The sequence below is a fragment of the Crocuta crocuta genome, unplaced genomic scaffold (genome assembly GCF_008692635.1).
Source record: "Crocuta crocuta isolate KB4526 unplaced genomic scaffold, BGI_CrCroc_1.0 scaffold179, whole genome shotgun sequence".
Taxonomy (NCBI): Eukaryota; Metazoa; Chordata; class Mammalia; order Carnivora; family Hyaenidae; genus Crocuta; species Crocuta crocuta.
In genome coordinates this window covers 4,649,556-4,673,194 of record NW_027551568.1, presented here as the reverse complement: position 1 = coordinate 4,673,194, position 23,639 = coordinate 4,649,556, and the positions used below count along the sequence as shown (strand labels likewise).

General features: G+C 54.0%; 1 protein-coding gene across 2 annotated transcripts in view; it reads right to left on the bottom strand.

The window, feature by feature from the left end:
* Nucleotides 1-23,639, bottom strand: part of JAKMIP1 (janus kinase and microtubule interacting protein 1) — a 99,708-nt gene that overhangs the window by 67,838 nt on the left and 8,231 nt on the right. For both annotated transcript variants that reach the window (XM_077750405.1, XM_077750406.1), the window contains exon 3: nucleotides 3,189-3,454. In XM_077750405.1, coding sequence (XP_077606531.1) covers nucleotides 3,189-3,317 — 129 coding nt within the window. In that variant the 5' untranslated portion in view covers nucleotides 3,318-3,454. The remainder of the gene's footprint in view (nucleotides 1-3,188; nucleotides 3,455-23,639) is intronic.

The window sequence follows — 23,639 nt, the reverse complement described above, 5'->3', positions numbered from 1 at the left end:
GCTCCTTGATGAGCGAGGAATTCAGCCTCCAGACTGCCTCAGACTCAAGACTACCAACATCCACTCTTGCTGAAATCTCTAGCTGCCTGCTCTGCAAAGTTCAGATCTGTCAGCCTCCACAATCACGTGAGCCAACTCCTTAAAAAAGTCTGTCTCCCTCCCACTCGCCACCCCCACACACACATTTCCTATTGATTCCATGCTTCTCTGGGGACCCCTGACTGCACACGGTGAGACAGGGATGTCAGCAGCTGTCCAGGAGGGCTTGGGAAGAGGAACCCCAAAAGCCCTGAGTGGATAAAGGGAAGTCTGCTCACAGGTGAAAAAGGAGGAAGGGGTGTGGAGCGGAGCAGAGGTGTGTACAGGGCAGCCTGGGAGAGGTCAGGCCTGCCGAGACAGGTGTTTAGGGCAGGGATGCTGACGGAAGATGGGGTTGAGGGAGAAGTCCCCACAGAGGAGCCCAGGGCCGAGCCCAAGGTGCCACGACCCGAGCATGGCAGAACAAAGCACCCGCTCCTTACTCCACAGAGCTGAGCGGGTCTAAAGCACGGCCAGCACTCCACCCCCAGCTGCCTCCAGTCTGCTCCCCAAGCCCCGTGGGTCTTGGCACCCCCTGACTGGTGATCGGGGTGCTCAAGGGACTGAGGAAGCACCAGCAAAAGCCTTAAGAGCCGGCTCCAGATGGCCTCCGCGAGCCTCCACGGGCCCTCCTGCCCCTGTGCGGTGACCTCTAACACTGCCCGCACGACACGGGGCGACGGTACAGGGGGCTTCATCAGCGAACGAATGAAGCGGCAGGTACCTTTACCACATTCCCTCATCCTCCGGGGCTCAACGGCGATCCTCTGGGGAAACGACAATACTTCAGCTGTGGTACCGACAGCAGTTTTATGAGATTACATAGAAGTATCGTTTAAATGCGATTGTAAAGCTTCTACCTGGGTTTCTCCTGGCAGCAGAGAAGCAGCTTGCTGAATTCTCCAAGGACAGGAGTTCCCCCGCAGAGACACAGGGAAAGCCCTCCCCCGGGGCCATGTGGGTGGCAGGGCTCAGGCAGCCGGGGTTCCCAGCAGGGGGCGTGCCCAGCAGGGAGGCGGCCAGGTGACAGGGAAGCAGGGTTCCTGCAGGCCTGGCTCCCAGCCCAGTGTCACCACCTGCACCTGTGTGCACCTGCTGTGTTATGGGCTGAGGTGTGTCCCCAAAATTCCCATGGGGAGGTCCCAACCCCCAGGACCTCAGAATGTGACTACATTTGGAGATCAAACCTTCGAAGATGTAATGAAGTTAAATGTAGGTGGGCCCTGGCCTTTTATGAGCGGTGTCTTTAAGAGATCAGAACACAGACACACAGGGACAGCCCTGTGAGGACATGTGGAGAAGATGGCCAGCCGTCTACAAGCCGAGGGGTGAGGCCTCCGGAGAAACTAACCTGCCCACACCTTGATCCGGGACTTGCAACCTCCGGAATAAGTTTTTTGGTGTCTTTAAGCCACCCAGTCTGGGGTGCTTTGTTACGGTGGCCCCCGCAAGCTACCGCACCTGGGAAGCCACCTCTCCTCTCTGACCTAGAAACTGGAGAAAGCTACCCCTGACCTCGCAGGTCACTGCCACGGTCAGGAGGCCCTCTGAGGCAGCTGGTGTGATCTGAACAGCAGACATATAATAAATGTTGGCCAACTGCTGTGTGACTGCGTGTGACAGGCAGCACGTGTGTGTGACTATCTCATTCAGTCTTCCAACAACCCAGGGAGGCAGGCACATCACAGGACCCCTTTTAAGAAATGGGGAAACTGAGGCATGGGCGATTACATGGCTTGCCCCCAGACCTCAAGGCGAGTTGGGTGGCGGACGTGGGATGGAGCCCTGGCAGAATGACCTTGGCCGTGCGGCTTCCCGGCAACCACAGCTGCTGTTGCCACACCTGGGTGGGACGTGCCAGCCCCAAGGGGTCCCTGCAGGTGAATCCCTCCCGAGCTGCACAAAGCATGGACAGGCTGGCAGCTTGGCAGCCATGCTGGTAGAGGGTGACAGCCGCAGGCCTGGAGTCCTGCGGGTATGGGGACGGGAGGGGGCACATCTGTCCCCAGGTTCCAGGAGCCCAGCCTTCATGCCCTAGGCCCTAGACTCTGCCTTTGCTCTCCATGTTGCTGTCCTGAGCCGGGGGCTGAGACAGGGCCCAGGCCCCAGCTCCACGCCCCACCTGGGGGCCAGACCCCCAACCAGCCCCACCCCCCGCTGCTGCTGGTCCCAGCTCTCAATAAGACAGGACACCCGCAGCAGTACCCCAGCCTTCCCCTCCCAGGGCTCCAGGTGCTGTGGGCAAGCTGGACGCCACGTCACCTTCAGACTTGGGCATAACCTCCCCTACCCCGCCCAGAACAGCCCAGACCCTCGGCCATTCAGGACACCCGAGAGCAAGCTCCCATCCCCCCTTCTCTTCCCCCAGGGACACCACAGAGCCCCAGCCTGCTCTGCCCTCAAACCACCGAAGTGAGAACACCGACGGGCTTTTCATTGTATCCGGGACATCGGACCTTTGGGACACTGAACTGGCCGTTTATTATGACTCCGTGTTACAGATGAGAAAGAAAAGTTTCTTCCCGGAGACTTTACGTCACCTGTCCGAGGTTGGGAGGCCACTCAGGGGCCAAGCTGAAGTTTAAAGCCAGGTCTGTGTGGTGAGAAAGCCCGCCGTCCTCCACTGTGGCAGGCTGCCCGTCACAGCCGCACTTGAACTGGACGCCTACAGCGGGGGGCCGGGCACCCCACCGGGCACCGTGCTGACCAGCCCCAAAGCTCATTCCCGCCCCGCAGAGCTCCACTGCCCGGTCACAGAGCCAGACGCAGCTGCAGGCTCTTTAGTACCCTCGCCTCCTGACCCGAGCACAGGCCCCTGGGGTCGTACCGCCATGACCCCACCTTGCAGGTGAGGGAAACTGCCGCACGGAGAGGTACAGAGCTGGTCCCAGGTCACAGCGAGACGTGATGGGGCCAGGGGTGGACTCCAGGTGGTCCCACTGCTGGTGTTATACCCATTTCAACAAGGGACAAGCTGAGGTTCAGAGATCCAGTGCCCACCCCCAGCCCCAGCCTGGGAACACACCGTCCACTAAGAGCGGAGGGGAGTACTGTCCCCCAGGGAACTCGAGCGCCCCCTCGTGGAGCCGGGAGCCTCACACCCCTCCCACCTTGCTCTTCTCCTGCTGGAACTCGATCTGAATGCTAGTCAACTTGGCTCGCAGCTCCTCGTTAGCCATTTGCACGGCATCAGTCTCCATCTCGGGCCTCTCGCCCTTGCTCCGGCCCTTCTTAGACATGCTTCCTCTTGGGTCGAGACGCTGAGATCCCGCGGTTCACACCCACCAGCCAGCAGGCGCCGCCACCGGCTCCGCGGTGCTAACCAGTTGTGCAGGGCTCAGCTCGGCCTCCGTGTAAACCACCATCACTTGGGACCCTGGGGAAGAGGGAGACGGGGTTAGCGAAGAGAGAGAGAGGCTGGCGTCCTTGCCTGGGCTCAAATGGCAACCTGTGCTGGGCCAGGCATCCACTCACCCCCAGGAGGTGCTGCCGTTCACAGCACTGACCCAGCGCTTCTCAGACCGGCCACCCCGGAGCTTGTTAAGGCGGAGGGCCCCGGGCCCTCTCCCTGAGGATCCCATCTGCATTTCTCACAAGCCCCCAGGTGATGCTCCCAGGCACCACAGCTTGAGCAGTGTGGGTGTACTAGTGTCCATAGTGAGAGACCCCATGACCGGAGCAACCCATAGACGGCGGGCCACACACTCAGTAGCCTCAGTTACCCCGGTGCTTGTTTCAAAAAGCAGGTCCCTGAGGAGCCCAGAGGTCAGGGCACGAGGTGTGCAGAGGGACCAAGGAATGTTCCATCCACATTCCCAGCTGACTCTGGAGCAGGATCTGAGGACCGCACCCTGAAAATTGGGCTGTTATGAAGATCAGTGGTGCCCCCACACTGTCCCCAGAGGAGCAAAGCCCTGGTCACCCGCGCTGCTAGCTCAGTGTCCCGTGGAGATGCCGCCTGGCCAGGCCTGGCTGGTCGCCTGGTTCGCGGAGGCGCCTCGATGAGCTAACAGTCCCTCCAGCACCCATATTCCTCCAGGGAAAGCCCTGGAGTTTGGTAGGGCTGCCCTCCCAGCCCACAGGGTGGCGAAGCTGAACCCGTAAAGACAAGGTCTGGACTGACAGCAAATACCTCTGTGTTCTGGGTGCTCCAGCTGCCACCTGTCACTAATCACACTGCCCTACGAGGTAGACGACATTGCCCAGTGTCACAGATGAGGAAACGGAGGCACAAAGAGGCTGAGCGTGAGCAACAGTCACACGGCCAAGACGAGGAAACAGCATGAACCTGGTCAAGGTCCACGGCTGGGCTGGATGTGGTGAGTCTGAACCCAGCCCCCCAGCCCGGGCTCCGTGCTAGCCTGACCCTAAAACAGCACTGCCTCTGACAGCACGTGTCTGCTCCCCCTGGACCCCTTGCTCTGCCTTACTGTTTCTTTCCATGTGACAAAACACGTGGTTACTTATTTCTTGTCTGTTTCTCCTATGCCATGATGAGAGTTCCAAGCAAGCAGGGTCTAGGTCTGCTTTGTTCCTCACTATATCCCCTGTGTCTGGAATCGGAGCTCAGCATGCGGGAGGCACTCCAGAAGCATGTGTTGAATGACTGAATCAGTGAATGAATGAGTGAATGAGCAAAGCCCTATAATGTGCCAAGCCCTGTGATAGCAGCTGGCGAGCGTATGGTGCTTGTGGTGCCTGGAGAGGTAGGTGCAGATATTAGGGCCATCTGAGAGATGAGAAAAGATCGAGGCACAGAGAGGTTTAGCAAGCTACTTCTAAGCCACAGAGCTAGTTAGTGGCGGCAACGGGATTAGATCGCCCTGGGAGAGAATGCACAGCGAGAAGAGACCATCCCACCATGCAGGAATGCCAGCCTTCAGAGGGGGAGCCGAACAGATGACATCAGCAAGGAAAAGACCATAAACGAGAAGCCTGGAGATAGCAGCAGAACGAGGGGGCCCAGGACGGCTAAGAGAAGAAGGCGTTCCAGAAGAAGGAGGGAGTCGACAGAGGGCAGCTCCTAACAGGGCAAGAGGAAGATGGTAACCGGCCACCNGCGGTAGTGGGAAGCAGGCAGGCAGCCAGGGAGCTGTGATGGGGTCTCACGGATGCCAGACCTTCTAGCAAGCAGTAGATAGATGCTCAGTGTTTGTGAGCTGAACTTGAGCATGACTTGATAGGCCTGGGAGCACTGGGGTGTCTGGGCAAACGTAGCCGTTGAGGAAGGCAGAGCTGGAGGCCGGTCACAGCCCCTCTTGGAGCAGAAGGGAGCGATTTTCTCAACATGCCATGAAGGATTATTCAGGGGCGATCAGCATCCCCACTGCTGGATTCTAGAAAGGTACATTCGGTCTCCAGAGAAGTATGAATGCACTTGCTCTCATGTGACTTATTAGAGCATAGTCCAGAACTCATTCCTCGCTGCCCTGACCCGCCTGCCTTTACCAGCACAGAAGCTCTCAGAAGCCACCCCGCCCCTGAGTACACAGGGAGCACCCTTCAGACCCATCACCCAGAGGGAAGACTCTTCTCCCGTGTATGGGACTCTTCCTCCATCCTGTGACCCAACGACACCACCTCTAGCAACACGCTGTAAGGACCAATCAGAGATATGGCCTCTGTGTCAGCCAAGCTGTTCTTCCCAACAACCCAAGCCTCGGCCAAAGGGATGGTTAAGTAAATGACACCAAAGTTGTGACACCAATCCACAGTGAGAAAGGTGAGTGAAAAGACAAAGAACACGTACAATTTGTGATCTCGGTTTTCAGAACTATATAGACTGATTCAGTTTTTCCACTTGGTCACAAGTATTTTTTGAGCACCTGCTGGGCTCCAGGCCCCGGTACCCTGGGGACAGAGCAGCAAGAACCAGACAGCCAGGCGTCCCAAACGTTAGCAGTGATGGCCTGAGTGACAGCTGATATTTACCTTCTTCTTTATACTCTTCCAGATAAATCGAATTTTCTATTTCTATTACTGCTTTACAGGGGGGGAAATGATGCCACTTTTTTTTAAAGGAAAGCAAGCAAGTTTCAGAAAACCATCTGGTGGATCTAGCTGGGAAAGAGACAAGACAGAAGCCAAAGGAAAAGCAAATGGGCCCTGTCCCCAGAACAGTGCAGCGACACCTGCTTTTTGGATGCAGCTCCAGCTCCGCCCGCGTCCCCAAGAGCTACCTAGAAGAGAAACACCCCCCCAGAAGAGAGGACCTGAGCCACACTCCCCAGGACACAGCTGACTGTTCAGTAGGATGGCCTTGCCACCCCGAGTAAGTGTGTCCCCTCGGCTCACGCTCTCCTGGCTGGATGGTCCTGGTGAAGTCGCTGAACTTTTCTCAGACTCAGTTTTCTCATCTGTTGAATGGGGCGCACGGCACCAAACCTCGCAGGGATGTGTGGGGATTGCTCATGTCCACCTCCATGCTCGGCTGGCGCTCAGCCCAATGAAGACAGTCACCAAACAAAACTAATATGAATTTAAGAGGAGGCGTGATGCCAGCTTCCCAGTAACTGCTATGAAGGTCAAGATAACAGGTGCTAAGATTAGGCACAGCGGAAGCCACCACGTCAGGGTGTGGCCCAGCTGGTGTCACCGTGTCACAGCTCAGCGGCCCTAGTATCTCCTGAAGGCCCACTGCCCTCCCCAGCAGCCCCTCCCAGGGTCACTTCCAGGAAGGACAGGGTAGCAGATGAGGCCTCTGGGCCTCAGGGAGGTCAAGTACCTGCCCAAGGCAGCACAGCACCCTGGATGCAGGCAGTGAAATGGCCTGTGAAATGGGCCTCCTCAGCGGAGCCCAGGGACAGCACCCCAGGTGGGCGACAAGGGGGGGGCTTGAAGGGAAGCCCCAGACGGGGGGGGGGATGGGGAGCACAACAGGAGCACCTGGGGGACCGTGAGAATGGGGCCAGTCCCAGACTCGAACTTGTATCAGCCCCTCCCCCGGCCAGCTGGACCCCAAGGCCTCCTAGTCTCCCAGCCAGGCTTTCGGGGCCCCAAGAGCAGAAGGGCCAAAGGGCGACACAGACTGGACACCCAGCAGGGAGGCGCCCCAGCCACCGTTCCCCGTGGAAAGGTGCGTTCACGCCATCATGTCAGTAGAGCCTCAGCACTCGTTCCCCACTTCACGGATGAGAAAACGGAGACGGGCATCTGCAGTCACAGGGCTGGGACTCTCCCGCTTCACGGCCATCAAAGGTGCAGGCTGACCCTGAAGAAAGCCCTGCCCATGAAGGGGTGCAGGGGGCACGCAAGGTCTGACTCGCACCATTGTCCGGGCCCTGCCTCCCGCCCCTCCCCACACTCCCCGGCAGGCCGTGGTGCGTTTAGTTCCCTGATGGAGAAAGCCACCCTCCCGCCCCTTTCACGGCTACCTCCCATTTTGCCCCCTCCAGGAAGCCTCCCCTGATGACCCTATGGTCAGGCACCTCCTCTGAGCTCCCAGGCTGGCTAAGGGCTGCCCTGTGTATTTACTCGTCCATCAGGCCCTCGAGGGCAGAATCTTGACTCAACATTTGCCGGGCCAGGGCCTCAGTAATGTGATGAGGGGCCACAGGAGGAGATGGCACCCAAAGCTATGGGCTAATCAAACTTGGGGCTGTCAGTGGGCCCCAGGCAGCTGGCCTCCTTTGCCGGAACACACCCATGGCTGGTCTGGCCCAAGGTCACGGAAGAGTCACTGGCATTCTTACCACCAGCCCCGCAGCTGCTGGCCTCCATGAGGGCCTCACCCATGGAGGCAAGAGCAGGTCATTCTCCTCTTGAAGGGAGCTGGGTGTCCACTCTATGCCAGGGGCTCTCCCATGCCAAGTTCCTGATGGCCAACTGAGCAGATGGCACGGCCCAGGATTAGAAGAACCCCACAGAGGCTCAGCAAACATCCACCCAAGGCCAGCGAGCATCACACAGTAAGCAAATCTCCAGTCTCTCGCTCAGAGCCCATTATCTCATGCTTTACATACAAGGCTAACAAGCTCAGCTGTATGTTCTCTGGGCCCAGAGCAGAAAAGGAAAGCAAGGAACTGGATGACAGTGTTTTGCAAAAGGTAAACACAGACAGGGAGTGAAAAGAGAGCAAAGATTTTCCACCACATCCCCACCAAAAAAAGGGGGGGAGGGGGAATAATAATTCCTTCAATACTTAAAAGAAAAAACCCAAGAGGCCTAGATATTAATCTCATTCTCTACTTACAACAAATTAATAAGGCTCTTGCTGTCTGGACTCTGTATTGGTGCAAAGTAGTCCACGGAGGTTAAAAAAAGAAAAAACTTCCATAAAATGTAACAAATAACATCAAGTGAGTTAGGTTTTCCTAACACTTATTCTGGTTCTGGGGTAAAGAGCTGTAGAGAGAACCCAGAATGAGGAACATTAGAGGTTGAGTCACTCACCCCGGGTCGGCCACCGACCTGGGCGTGGCCCCGCCTGGGATGTGTTTTCAGCCAGCGTTTCCCATCATGCAGTGGGAACGGGCCGTGCACACGGCACCGCGTGGGGGCGGGGCTGCCGAGCACCGCCGAGCTCAGAGAAGGCCCAAGCGCACCTGTGGCCCGGGTTCCATCACACACCCCAGAAGCTGGCGGGTCCTGGAAATGACGACAGAACAGCCACCTGCCCCACAGGGCCACCTCAGGCCGCCTCCTGACCGTTCTCAGGACTCACCTTGGGCCACGCCTCCTCCAAGTCCCTGTTGACCCCACAGGCAGGGTCGAGGGTCCTTGCAGCCCACCTTGCACTGGGTGACTCTAGGCGTCTTTGCCTGACCTTCTCCAGGACTATGGGGTCAGCATTTATAGATGGGGAAACTGAGGCCCAGGAAGATCAGAGGCCTGCCTGGGGTCCCAGAGGGACTGGCACCCAGAGGGGAGAGAAGACCCCACAGATCCCCCCACCTTACCAGGTGGTCAGTGGAGCTCACCTGATGCTNGCACCCCCCCCCAGCTCACTAAGGTGCCCTTGGCTCCACCGTCCCTACTGTCCAGCTGATGTTGTCATTCACCACAGCAGCTGGACCAGCTGGCCCCCTGCCTAGGACCGTCCTACCCCAGGGGCCAATGAGGCTCAAGACCCCCAGTACCCTCCCCACCCCCCACCCATAGGGCTTCATGCTCCCGCCAAGTTGGGGCTCAGGCAGCCATTGCAGACTCTCAGCCCCATGAACCTCAAACCCTTAGTCTCCCTGCCCCTCTCCTCCCAGTCACCTACCTCCCCGTCCCCAACTGAGGACACTTTCTGAAGCAGAAGTCAGCCCAATCCCACCCCAGTGCAGAAAATTAACAAAAGAGCACCAGTGATAATAACGACAACGACTCAAGCTTCGGGAGGCCCCTGTCTCCGGAGAGGCCCAGTAGGGACCTTGCAGTGGGTGCCTGCGGCCAAGGCCCCCTGAGGGCTCCCCCGAGGGCCTCGGCTACTTGCTTGCTGGCCTTGGCCCTGTGGGTTCTCAGCTCCTCCTCAACTGCCTGATTTACTGAGTCTCCAGCACCCTGCAAAGTGCCTGGCCGGAGCAGGTGCCCCGAACATCAGGAGTCCCTCCTTGGATGTCCACTGGGTGTGAAAGCATCACCCATCCCCACACCCCTCCCCATGGGGGGTCTTTTCGATCACAAAGGCAGGACACAAGAGGTCCCTCAAGGAGCAAAGGTTTCCTGCGTCCTTGGTAAAAACAACCGCATTCCACAAAGAAGCCAAGTACAGCCACATAAGGACTGGCATATGCGTGGGCAGAGACAGTAGGCGTGGCTCCAGGGCTCGCTCACCCCGCCCCATGCTAGTTGCAAACCCCCAGTGTTTGAATATGGCCGCAGCACAAAGACAAGACATTGAGTATCAAGGACCTCGGGTCTTGCTCTTGGGTAAACAGAACTGCGAGCAGAGCCCAGCTGGCTGCATGCGCCCCGTGCCCGCCTCCTACCCACATGCGCCATGCATGGTGGTATGATGCCACCGTACTGGGCAAGCCACACCCTGCCCTGCCCCTACGATGCTCATGGCCCCTCCTGCCCAAATCCCCCTCCTCGCAGACCTCTGTCCCTCTGCTCCTTTCAGTGTCTGTACACATAGATCAGGAGGAAACCACCTCTGTATCCTAAATACAGCCAAAGGAGGGGCACAGTGAGACTCCTCCATGGGCCACGCTCCTCCATCTCTAGTCAGACACCCCTCCATCTCCAGTGGCATCACCTGCCACTGCCACTTGTCACCGTCACCCCAGCCACAGGGTAAGCATGGTCATCTCTGAAGCTCCTGGCTGGGTAGAGGGGCCCAGCTGAGACAGCAATGGCTTGACACCATGAGGACTCGGCCTTCAACAGGGGCAGGGGGGCCCAGGAATCACTGGATGACCTCTGTCACCTGGCCCTAGCATGGCCATCTTGATGTGTCCCCAAGAAGTAAAGTGCAGCCAAGTTAGGGAAGGGAGGCCTCTCTAAACACCAGACCTCACAGCCAACAATGCACAGAGCTCGAGTCTGAACTCATGATGCCCAACTAAAAAAAAAAAAAAAACGGAGAAACCTCCCTCCAGTCAGGACAACACTGCAGACACCTGACCTGTGGTCACTTGGGCCAAGTCCTGCCCAATGCGAAGGAGGTGGGGGCACACACAGGAGGGAGGAAGGGGGGGATGAAAGAACAGGGGAGGGAGGGGTGGAGGGAAGGAAGGAGGGAGGGAGAACACAGAAAGGATTGAGTCCAACTTCCAGTTTCTGGTCTGGCATGTAAGGAGCTTGGAAGTCATCACTCTCATCTGCACGAGGAAAAATCTGAACTGAAAATCAGTAACTCTTCTTATACCCGTCTGACAGCTGAGATCACACGGCAAAATTTGGAGAGGCAGACAGATGGGTACCAAGAATAACAGCCCTACCAGGGTAGAAACCTCCATGGAAATACATCAGTTCAGGTTCCTTTTACCAGATACTTCCCACCCAGCTTTCAACAACAACAACAAAATTACAAGACACTCAAAACCCCACCCTGAAGAGACAGAGCAAGCATCAGACCCAGGCTGAGCTACGGAAGTGACACTGGAATTATCAGACCAGGACTGTAAAATCACTATGATTAATACGCTAAGGGCTCCAATGGAAAAAAAATAGACAATACACAAGAAGAGATGGCTGATGTAAGCAGACACGGAAATTCTGAGAAAGGAGCGAAAAGAAGTGCTGAAGATTTAAAACGGGTGGGGGGGACTATAATAGAAATGAAGAACACCTCTGAGGAGATCATTAGCCGGCTGGACCCAGCTGGGCAAAGAACGAGTGAGTCTGAAGAAAGTTCCATAAAACTACTCCAAACCAAGCAGAAAGGAAAAAATACAACTGAAACAGAACAGAGTATCTGAGAACTGTGGGATAATTACAAAAGGTCTAACAGATGCATCCTGGGAGTATCAGAAAGAGAAGAGAGAAAGGAAGAGAAGAAATATTTGCACCAGTAATGTTTGAGACTTTCCAAAAATTGATGTTGGACGCCAAACCAAAGATCCATGAAGCTCACAGAATACCAAACAGGATAAACACCAAAAAGCCAACACCTCCTGTTCATAGGCATATCCTACTCAAACTGAGGAAAATCAAAGATCAATACAAAATCTTGAAAGAAAGCCAAGGTGGGGGGCACCTTACCTTAGAGGGGCCAAGGTAAGAATTACATCAGACTTCTCTTCAGAAACCACACAAGAAGAGAGTGGAATGGGACTGAGTGTTGAGAGAAAATTCCCACCAACCTAAAATTCTGTACCTTGTGAAATCTTTTATTTTTTGTATTTATTTATACAATTTAATTGGCTTACATACAACACCCAGTGCTCTTCCCAAAAAGTGCCCCCTTACATGACCATCACCCACTTTCCTCTCTCCCCCACCCCCATCAGCCCTCAGTTTGTTCCCAGTCTTTAAGGGTCTCTTGTGGCTTGCCTCCCTCCCTCTCTGTAACTCTTTTCCCCCTTCCTCTCCCCCAGGGTCTTCTGTTAAGCTTCTCAAGATCCACATATAAGTGAAAACAAATGTTATCTGTCTTTCTCTGCCTGACTTATTGCACTCAGCATAATTCTCTCAAGTTCCATCCTCGTTGCTGCAAATGCCATGATTTCATTCTTTCTCATTGCCAAGGAGTATTCCATTGTATGTATAAACCACATCTTCTTTATCATCTTTTAAAAGTGAAGGAGAAGTGGGGCACCTGGGTGACTCAGTCAGTTGAGCATCCAACTTCAGCTCAGGTCATGATCCCACAGTCGGTGAGTTCAAGCCCCACATCAGGCTCCCTGACCCTCTCTGACCCTCACTCGCTTACACTGTCTCTCTCTCTTCCTCAAAAATAAACATTAAAAAAATTAGAAGTGAAGGAGAAGTAAGGACTTTCTCTGACAAACAAAATTTGAAAAGATTTGTCACCAGGAGATCTTCCTTGCACAAAAAGAGTTATAAGAAGTTCTCCTGAGAGAAGAAAAATGATGTAGGTCAGAAATACAGACTGGGAAGGGAAGGGAGGAAGGGGGGATGGGAGAGAGGGAGGAAGGAATGAAGGAAGGAAAGAAGATAGATCTAAAAAATTTTAAATTAGGGGTGCCTGGGCGGCTCAGTCGGTTGAGTGTCCAACCTCAGCTCAGGTCATGATCTCACAGTTCATGAGTTCGAGCCCTGCATGCGGCTCTGTGCTGACAGCTCAGAGCCTGGAGCTGCTTCAGATTCTGTGTCTCTGTCACTCTCTCTCTCTCTCTCTCTGCCCCTTCCCTGCTGGTGCTCTGTCTCTGCCTCTCTCTGTCTCCCAAAAATAAATAAACATTAAAAAAAAAGTCTTCAAACATCAGTGGTCTAACTCCACCAATTAAAGTCCCTGTCAGAGTAGGTGGGAAAACGACACACAGCCACGTGTGGTCTACAAGACAGCACCAAACTTCAGGACCCCCCAGGCTGCCCACGAAGCCAGCTGTCTTCTACACATTCCTGGTCAACTAAAGGAACCAAAGCTCAGAGGAACCCCAGCCACCACTGGTCTCCCGACACCAACAATCTCTAACCTACACCCAAAAGCGCAAACCCCACCCCTTGTGAATTAAAGAAAGATCTTCGTAATAAATTCAGTAAGATAAAAATTGCGTTATACAAACGATACTCCAGAAGCACATTAGGAAATGATGGGGCCCGAAAGAACACAAAAAACCACCATGATGAGTCGAAATTAAAATCACAAGAAAGACCAAGCCCTTGCCAATAAGAAGGGGGAAGTTAGCTGAGCAGAAATTGTCTGCGATTCGTAAGCTGGACTCGGCCCCGCTCCCCATCCACCGCGAGCATCTCCTGAAGCAACGAGAAGGTAAATCTGGGTGCAACTTCTTTGAAAGGCTTAGAAGACTCCTAAATGTCAAGGGCTCATTCCCACGTGAAAAAGCCTACAATCCCCACTCCCTAGTATCTATACTCTGACATGGCAGTAGCAAGGGAGGGAGGGCAAGAAGGAGACAGGGCCAAGGTTAAACCCAATTCCTTAAAAATGTAACAACCATAGGGGCGCCTGGGTGGCTTAGTCGGTTAAGCATCCGACTTTCGCTTAGGTCATGATCTCGCGGTTTGTGGGTTCGAGCCCCACGTCGGGCTCTGTGCTGACTGCCAGCTCGGAGCCTGGAGCCTGTTTCAGAGTCTGTGTCTCCCTCTCTCTCTGACCCTCCCCTGCTCACGCTCTCTCTCTCTCTAGAAATAAATAAAAAAAACCTTAAAAAAAAAAATGTAACAACCACCAAAGAACTTAATCCTTCTCCGCATGCTATAACCAGACTCCCTCTACCCCCGAGCTCTGTCCCTTCCGCGGGTCTCTTTTCCAGCCGTGATATTAGTGCCCAGTGGTGGAATGGAGGGGAGGGAGTCGGTGTTTCATCGAGCTTCTGGCAGCGACGGAAGTCCGGGGACTGTAATCCTGCATCGATGCCACGTCCGCCTGGGCCGGGCCCCTCTGGAAGTGGGTTCCCTGTGTGCCAGCAAACCCCCACCTGCTTCCCTCCACTTCCCAGATTCCCTTAGAGGGGCTGGAGGTCCCGTCACCAGCCCTGGCCGGTGTGTGTGAGCGGCAGTGACTTGTGTCAATACGGGTCGGGGAACAGAAGAGCCCGAGCGACTCCTTTTCTCTCTCTGGGGGCAGAGACCTTCGAAGCCACGGGTTGAGATGACGGCGTGACCAGACAGGAGCGCAGGACCACTGAAATCCACCCCCAGAGAAGACCCCAGGGGACCCGCGCCAGAGCACGTGGGACCAGAACTGACCTTTCCGGGCTCCAGTACACCTCGCCAAACCTAGCTGATCCTCTCTCCCTGGAACGCCCTTCCCCCTTTCCCACCTGTCCAGCTTTTCTTTTTTTAAGTTTATTTATTCTGGGAGACACAGAGACAGCGCCCACGGGGGAGGAACAGAGAGCGAGGGAGAGAGAATCCCAAGCAGGATCTGTGCTGTCAGCACAGAACCTGACTCGGGGCTTGAACTCACAAACCGTGAGATCATGACCTGAGTTGAAACCAAGAGTCAGAGGCTTAACCGACTGGGCCCCCCAGGGGCCCCCACCTGTCCGTCTTCTTCAAAATTCAGCTTGGGCATTACCTCCTTGGACAGCTGGTGCTGATACGACTTCCCACCCTCAGGCCGGTGGGGGCGTCCCGTGAACGCCCTGGTCCCCAAGCTTCCCTTCCTCAGAGCCCTGACCATGCTGTGTTGACACACGTCTCCACTCTCCAGACCAGGCACTCCTTGTCCCCAAGAACTCCATGTTCCGCCACCTTCTGAAAGCCTGGCTGGACACCTGTCCCCAAGTAAAGGCAGTGGGGCACGTGCCTGTGACGTGGACGTTCACATGCACGCGGAAAACCCACAATGCCCTCCTTCACGCGCGCGGACACCTGCAGTGGCCCAGGGACAGAGATCGTGACCCAGATCGTGGCCCTCCCCCGCCCACCAGGTCTTCAAGTGCCATGGGAACTGAGAAACGGCAAGAAGCGGTGGATGCGGGGAAGATTTCACAGCGAATGAACAGCAGAAGTCCTATTTCTGCATCCCAGGGGCCTATCTTCCTCCGGGAGCAGGAACGAGGGGACCCCCTCAGGGACCTGTGTGCTAAGTGCCGGCAAGGGCCATCCCTTTAACCCTCTCGACCTCTTGAGCTCCCGACAGGGAGGTCTCGTTTTCCATACCTTGTACCGGAAATGACAGAGGCACAGAGAGGCCAAGCCACTGCCCACGCTCACACAGCCAGAAACAGCCCTGTCATCACCCGCTGCACAATTACCCCTAAGTTATCCTTTTCGTTCCTGCTTTTCTTACTTTTGATGGTGATTAGTACTAGTCGAGAGCCAAGCGAAGGGAAAGAATTTAGATTTCCAAGGAAGAGCCGACCCGGGGAAAGACCAACCACTAAGGTCCCCTCCCCCTCCACTCTGGCCAGCCGACAGTAAGCCCCGTGCCAGTGGGTCCTGACTGCCCAGAAAGCTGTCGAGGGGGGCACACGGAGATCACACCACAGCGCCTGGCAGCAGCTCCTCTTCCATCAGGGAGTTTAACGTGGAATTTGATCGACTACCCCATTTTACAGGTGAGGAGACTGAGGCTCCAGGCAATGATGTGAGGAGCTGAGACCCCACCTGGCCTCCACAGGCTGCCTGGTCCAGTCCTCTTCTGCTCCAGGATTCAGATTCTCACTGGGTGGCCCCGTCCAGGTGTCCCCTGGGACGGGACATGTCTCTTCGCCCCGTGTTTTCAGGCTAAGGAGCTGCCTGCTGCCTTGTCCCCTGGCTCAGCCGCGTGCAGCCTCCACGTCACTGGGCACATGCTTGCCAGGCCCTGGGGTGTCGGCGCCTCCTGGCCGGGGCTCACCCAGGTCAGCTGAACGGAGGAGGCTGAGAGAAGGCGTGTCGCCCTCACAGGGGCCAGATCAGATCTAGGCTGCGCTTCCGGCTTGGACACAGTACATGCCACCAGTCCCGGAGGGGCCCTGGGGATCTGGGAACTATGAGTAGCTTGAGGATTCAAGGGGTGCCTGGGCGGCTCAGTCGGGTAAGCGTCTGACTTTGGCTCGGTTCATGAGCTCCCAAGCTCCTGATTCGTGAGTTCAAGCCCTGCGTCAGGCTCGTGGCTGTCAGCACAGAGCCAGCTTCAGATCCTCTGTTCCCCCCTCTGCACTTCCCCTGCTCATCTTCTCCCCTCCTCCCCCTTCCTCTCTCTGAGAAAATGAGCCCAAAGGGGGACCAAATGTGCCATCCTGCACTGCGGAGGCTATAAAGCCAGAAACTACATTTCCTAGACTCAGAGCTGGGTTCTACAGATAACCCTAGATACACCATTCATTCAGTTCATTCATTTATTCATTCATTCATGCACACAAGATTTGACCCCAGGATCGACCGGGACCGAGGTGGTGCTGCAGGGTGCCCATTTGTTGGTGTGAGCCTGGAAAACGGGGGTGCCCTGGTGCTTCTGGGGTATGGCCATCACCCTGCTGACATCTGAGGCTGGAGCCAGCCCCGGCACAACGGCTTCTGACCCCCCGGCTCCCCACACAGCAACTCTGGGGTCAAGCCTGAGGCTCAGCCAAGAGCCAGCCCCCCCACCTTCCAACCACTCCCGCCTCCCTGTGTTACACCCCTCTGTGTGAAATAGCCCCACAGATGAACGCAGATGGAGCCTGGGGTGCCCCAGAAACCTGCGTGAAAATTAAAGAGGGACCCAAAGGACAACTTTAAATTGTTTAAAGTTTAAACAGAACTTTAAACAGCAGAAAGCCAAATACTTTGTTCATGCTCACTGCCACACCTGTGTTCCCCTGATGGAACGTCACGTTCTAGAACCTCAGAACAGCAGTGCAGTGGGGTGTTCTTAAGGGCCAGCTCAGTATCAGACTGGGCCAGAAGCAAGCCCCTACCCCTCATGAGCTCTGTCCCTGGGCAGGTCACTTGTCCCCTCTGAGCTTGTTTCTTCACCCGGAGAAGTGAAGAAAATACTAATACCTACACCTCGGGAGGCTGGGTTGTTGTGAATAGAGTGTGAGTTCCATTAACTCATTCATTAATCATTTCATTGTTGATACTATTAATATTAATGAGTATAATGATTAATTAATAAGTATTATGTGTTCACTGTTGAAAATTTGGAGAAGACAGATGAAGACGAGATTAAAAATCACTTATATTCTCCATCCCTCTGGTAATATCGGGATAACTGATTAATAATAACTATTAACCATTTCATTAATGCTAATAATTACCAATATCGAGGAACACACACACGCACACACACAACAACAGCTCTACTCGCCTCTAGACGTATCTGAGGCCAGGGCACCACAGCCCCCCAACTTTAGCTTACTTTTGGGGATTCCACATATTCCACATGGGCTTCAAGATAAGATTTTATTAAAAGGGTTTCACCCCAGGGGTGCCTGGGTGGCTCAGTCGATTAAGCGTCTGTCTCTTGGTTTCCACTCAGGTCATGATCTCCTGGCTCATGGGATTTGAGTCCCCCTTTCCCCCCCACCCCGCCTCAATGGGCTCTGTGCTGCTAGTGTGGAGTCTGCTTGGGATTCCCTCTCTCTCCCTCTCTCTCTGCTCCTCCCCTGCTCACATGCATGCTCTCTCTCTCAAAATAAATAAACTTTAAAAAAATGGGTTCTACCCCAGCTAAAAAAAAACATTTGAAAATCAGTGTCAGAAGAACATTTCAATGATACTGAAAAATGTTCCTGATCTGTATTATGAGTTAAATTCCTTCCCACCCCACCCCAGAAAAAATTCATATATTGAAGTCTTAACCTCAATATCTCAGAACGTGGCCTTATTTGGAGATAAGGACTTTACCAACACAGGTTAACATGAGGTCATTAGGGTGTCCCTAATAAAAAATGACTGGTGTGCTTAGAAAAAGGAAGAGTCTTGGGGCGCCNAAAAAAAAAAAAAAAAAAAAAAAAAAAAAAAAAAAAAAGGAAGAGTCTGGAGACAGGGAGAAGAGGAGAATGCCATGTGAAGATGGACGCAGAGATTGGGGTGATGCATCTATAAGCCACAACCCAACAAAATACAAAATTTGGTTGCCTAACAACCAAATCCAGCAACATATAAAAAGAGCCATACGCTGTGACCAGAGGGATTGATCCCAGGATACACCATATTAACTAAGATAAAGGACTTAGTTTATCTTAGTCGGGGGCTCAGTCGGTTGAGGACAGGGACACCTGGGGGGCTCAGTCAGTTGAGCATCCGACTTTGGCTCAGGTCATGATCTTGCAGTTTGTGATTTCAGGTTCCACGTGAGTTCAAGCCCCACGTCAGGCTCTGTGCTGATGGCTCGGGGCCTGAGCCGCTTCGGATTCCATGTCTCCCTCTCTCTCTATTTAAAAAATAAAGATTTTTTAAATTAAAAAAACAGGATAAAGGACAAAAACCTCATCATGATCATCTCAGTGGATGTGAAAGGCATATGATGAAACCTATCACCCTGTCATGACGAAAACAGTCAACAAACTAGGAACAGAAGGAACTTCTTCAACCCAGTCAAGGGCATGCACAGAACACCCACGGCCAACATCATACTCAGCAGTGAAGCCTGAAAGCTTCCCCTCTAAGAGTGGGAACTAGGCAAGGATGTCTACTCTCGCTACTTCTATTCAACTTGTACTGCAAATTCATCCAGAAAACTTAGGCACGAAAAAAAAATAATAAAGGGTATCCGGATTGAAAAGGAAAAAGTAAAACTATCTCTATTTGCAGCTCACAGGATCTTGTGTATAGAAAACTCTAAGGAATCAACAAAAACCAAAAAAAAAAAAAAAAAAAAGCCCAAAACTATTAGAACTGATAGGTGAATTCAGCAAGGTGGCAGGATACAAGATTAGAATACACAGATTAGTTGTATTTCTATATCGACAATGAAAAAACAAAACTAGGAAAACACTCAGATATAGTCCAGACAACACTGATCGGGTGGGGGGCCAGGGGGGTGGGGGGGACACAGACATTGGTATTTTTCCAAAACAGACATGGTGATTCAAGGTGACTCCAACATGCAGGTGCCAGGGTCAAGGACATCTGGTATTAACAGTCAGCAGAAGTGAAGTTTCTCCAGTGCCTTCTCCTACTTCACCCCACCTGAAGGACACAGCCTATCCCAGGCTGTGCTTCCTTCCAGATACAACCCTACAGTTCACGTAGGGAAGCCAGTGAGCCACGCCAAACACATTCTCAAATTTGGCATATCTTAACATTTAAAAACTCACCAAAGAAGTATGTGCACTAACTGTTGTTCATTATTGATTTTTAAGCATCGCCCTAAATAGCAGCCTAAGAAGATACATAAGATATTATCTCAAAAACACAAATTCAGATCAATTAGGTTGAGGATGCCAAACCAGGAATTGGAAAGCTCCAGTTCAATTCTTAGCTTTGGAGTTCTCATACCTGTCCCAATACCCAATGAGATGGAAATCACTATGGTCCCCAGTTCACAAGCTAAGAAACTAGGAACTGAGGCTCAGAGAGGTTGAGTGACTTGAGCAAGGTCACACAGCTCACTCCTCTGACCTGGGTGCCCCCTGCGCACATGAAAGTCCAATAATCATGAAGGGAATGAGCTTCGATTACTAGGTACCCTGTTCCCTGGAGCCAGCTTTAATTAGAAAGTTTAATCGATGAAGACAACATTGGGCACTGTTACCCTCAGGTCAGATGCCACCAATGCTAACGGGGGTGGGGGTGGAGGACTAAATCACACTGGGCGTGTGTCCTTTATCTTCCCTTCCATCTCCCCTATTAACACACTGCCCTCAGCGCACACAGCCAGTAGGTAATGGAGCAGGACTGGAACGAGGGTCTGGGTTCTTGCCGACATGCACTTGGGATGATACGAGGAAATGACACAAAAAACTTCTTTGCCTCCTTCAAGTTAATGGCAAAATCGGAAAAGCCCAACTCTTAAAACCCAGTCGCTTGCAGGGCCTTTAAGTCATTTAAGGGGGCTAACACAAAGTGGTTTATTTTGAAAAGTGCACATCAATAAATAACAAAGAAACATCACCTGGGATGTTTCCACAGGGAACGTGTTTGGGCGCCAGTCACAGAAGCACCCATGCGGGGCAACACCCTGGAGAATTAACAGCGGAAGCTGGGCTCTGAAGTACCACCTCGTCTGCCCCCCAGGCCCCGCTGGCCCCCACCGTCTTCCAAGTGGCCTTCTAGGGTGCCCTTTCATGTCACTCCTCTGCCTAAATGGCTTCAGGTGGTCCCCCAGCTCGGGGTCCAGCCCAAGCCCACTCTACCCATATGCCACCCCCCATTCAGCTCTCCGAATGCTCGCCCCTGTGCCTCCCTCTGCCAGAGGGTCTGGGCGCCATGGGAATATTCTCCTCCTCAGCTCACCAGCCTCCCCCAGGGGCTTCTGTAATCAGCATCAGGGCACCCACGGCTCCCGTGCTCCCCACTGACCTGGCCACCCTGGTCACCTAGGCTGGCATCACCTTCTGATTCGTTCCCACCCAATCACTCATTCATTTCACCCAATCATTGTTCATTCAACAAGGACTCACTGAGCCTTCACTCTGCTGGACACAGAGACGGAATGCAGACAGAAGTCCCTGCCCCCCACCAAGAGTCCACCTCCTCTGAACACTCAATCCTTAGAAGCAAGAACCAAATTGAGTCAACTTTGTGCTTGGACCTTCCCCAGAGCCTGGTCCCAGGTAGGTGCCCAGAGAATAGTGAGGAACCGAATGAAGATCACGCAGGACAGCTTTCTGGCAAAGCAGTGGGTTGGTGACATGGTCCACGCTAAGTAGAGGCTAGAGCAGCCCAAGTAGAATGCCAGCTAGAGCGCAATGATTTGACGCATCTATTTCAGACTAAGGGCAGGGCAAGTGCATTTCCTGGTGAGAGGCTCCATGCAGACGAGGGACTGACAATCTCCAAGGCTGCCTCACACCCAGCAGATCTTCCCTGAGCAGAGGTGTGGTGCCATTTTGCATTTGTTTCTTCCTAAGCAAACGAGGGTTTCAAGCCTCAGCTTCCGGACTCCAGGAAATGCATGCAAACATTCCTTTTCTCTCCGGCCCCTCTCAGTAAACCGGACACCACTCGGACTCCATGGAGGGTGAGTCTGTCTTTTCAAGATGGCAGAGCCAATGTCTTCCCTTCTTGCACCCAGCTCTCTTGGCCAGCACTTCCTGGGGGCCAAGCCAGTGCTGGGAAACCAGATCTCCAGGAACTGCAGCAAATGCACTCTTCCATTTCTTGTGTATTTTAGGTTTGCAGGAGGTGGGGGAGTTCCCTGCACACAGCTGGCCCGAGAACACACGCCCAGGAAACAGCGGGCTGGGGGTTTGCGCCCTGGCTGGATTTTATGCAAGGCCCTGGGCTGGAGGGCTGGACAGGATGGACAGCCTGAGGCTCACATTTATGGAGCAAAAAAGCTTTGCAACAGAACCAGGGTCCAAGTGTCTCCCTTCTTCCCTTCACGTTCCTTGTGGACTGGACGTGTCACAGCTTCAAAGCGGCACGTGGCATGTGTCTACCAAGGCGCGGGGCTCGCTCACGAGTCCCAAACTTGGTTCCGCAGGCACAGGGCCAATCTGCAGGAGGAAAGACCCAGCTGAGCAAATGGCCCCGTCAGGTCTGTTCCTCAGAAGTTATAGTCTTCATGAGAAGTAAAATAAAATGCTAATCAAAGAAAAAATTTGAGGGGTTTAGAAAAGAAAACAAAAGTAATTTATAGCCCGCCCCCCCCTCCACACACACACACACCAATTCTGCCGCCCTTCTTCCAAGAAGGAAATGACTAACAGTGAGCGGGCGCTCTGTCCTGGCCCAGCTCTGTGCCGACCATCGCACTTGACCCTCAGGTCTCACCGATGAAGGACTCTCGCTTTACAGATGGGAAGGCAGGGTTCCAGTGAAATCAGATGTCGGGGCTCAAGGCTGCCCTGGTTAGAAGCACTGAGTCCAGGACCTGAAACCAGGCCTGACTCTGAAACCCAGCGTGTCCCACACATGCCCCAGATGGAAGGAAGCTCTGTGTCATCTCTCTTCCAAAGATTAGAAAATTGGGCAAAAAAAAAAAAAAAAAAATTAACTGACTTAAATTCAATATTTATATCTGCTCACAAAGTCCCAATTATCAAGTGCTCATACCACCTGTGGAATCCTCATCTCCCATCCAGGCTGTAAGCTCCGTGGGGACGGGGGGCCAGGGCCCACATTTCTTGCCTCCCCACCAGCACAGAGTGGGCCCTTCTTACCCGGGCTCAAAAGCCAGCCTCAACGCACTGCCCAGCCCTCCCCCCAGAAGCCCGTCCCCCTCACTCCCTGCCCGCGCCTCTGGCCTGCCCTCCTCTCTGCACCTCTGCCCGCCCACGACACCTACCCTCCTTCCCAAGTCTCCACCCATCTGAATCCTCCAAGGCCAATGTCACATTCATTCTTTCAACAGACATGCTCCAAGTTTATGGAGCTCTACGACCAGCTCTGGGAGGAAAGGCCAAGGAGATCGGAAGCAGGTGGGCGCCCCTGCTTCCCTACAGCATAGAACACTCTACCAGGCCAGAGAGACAGAGTAATGGGGGCAGCTCCCGCTCTGAGCTCTGCGCCTTTGAAATTGATGCTGTTACTGTCCACGCCCCACCCCCCGTTTCAGAGAAGGGGACATTGGGACCCACCTAAGATCACGGATGGGGAAGTGGCACCCACCCCCTCAGAGACCCTCTGCCTGAAGTTCCCTACTGTGCTGTGAACTTCAAGGGCAGTCTACGGCGCATCCACTTCTGTGTCCCCAGGGCCCTACCCAGGGCCTGACGCAGCAGGGACACAGCCCTGCCTGCTGAACACAGTGGTTTCAGCATCCAGGAATAGACACACGGTTCTGCTCCCGGCTCTGACGTAGTCTTCCCGGCCCTCGGCGGCCTCCCGATCTTGATGAATGGCCCTCTGAGCGGCAGCGCCTGCCTCAGCGTCTGTCTGGCTTCCCCCCTGAAACCCAGCAGCCTCCATCTGGGCCCCAGAAAACTGCCTGATGCCTGCTGGTAGGAAGCAAAATCTAAAAAAAAAAAAAGCACCTTTGCAAATATGTGTCTCTAAAATCAGCTTCCATGTCCACACCTGGGCCTTAGGCTCCTCCTTCCCAGAAAGACACTCACAGGGTCTCCCAAGATAAGACACCGTTTTCCCGAAACGACATAGCTCCGTCCTAGAGTTGCCCTGAGAAGGGAAGGAGGCCGTGGAAGTAAAACCAATTCACCCAGCGGGAGGCACAGGATACACTGTTACCAAACCTCAGCCCATGTCAGTAGGATGACTGGGTAACCACCACGGGTCCACACCACGGCGCCTGAGGCACTGTAACCACGGAGGCAGAGGAGGAGGGAGGAAGGCCACGAACCAACCAGGAATACAACAGCCTCACCGACAGACAGGCCCTCAGTGGGAGCCAAGAAGCCAAGTGTCTGTGAATCCCGGCCAGGGCGGCCCACAGCAGAGCTGCCGAGCTCTCCTGACTCACCCAGGCCTCTGGGGGGAAGCCAGGAGGTCTAAGCCCGCAGCCC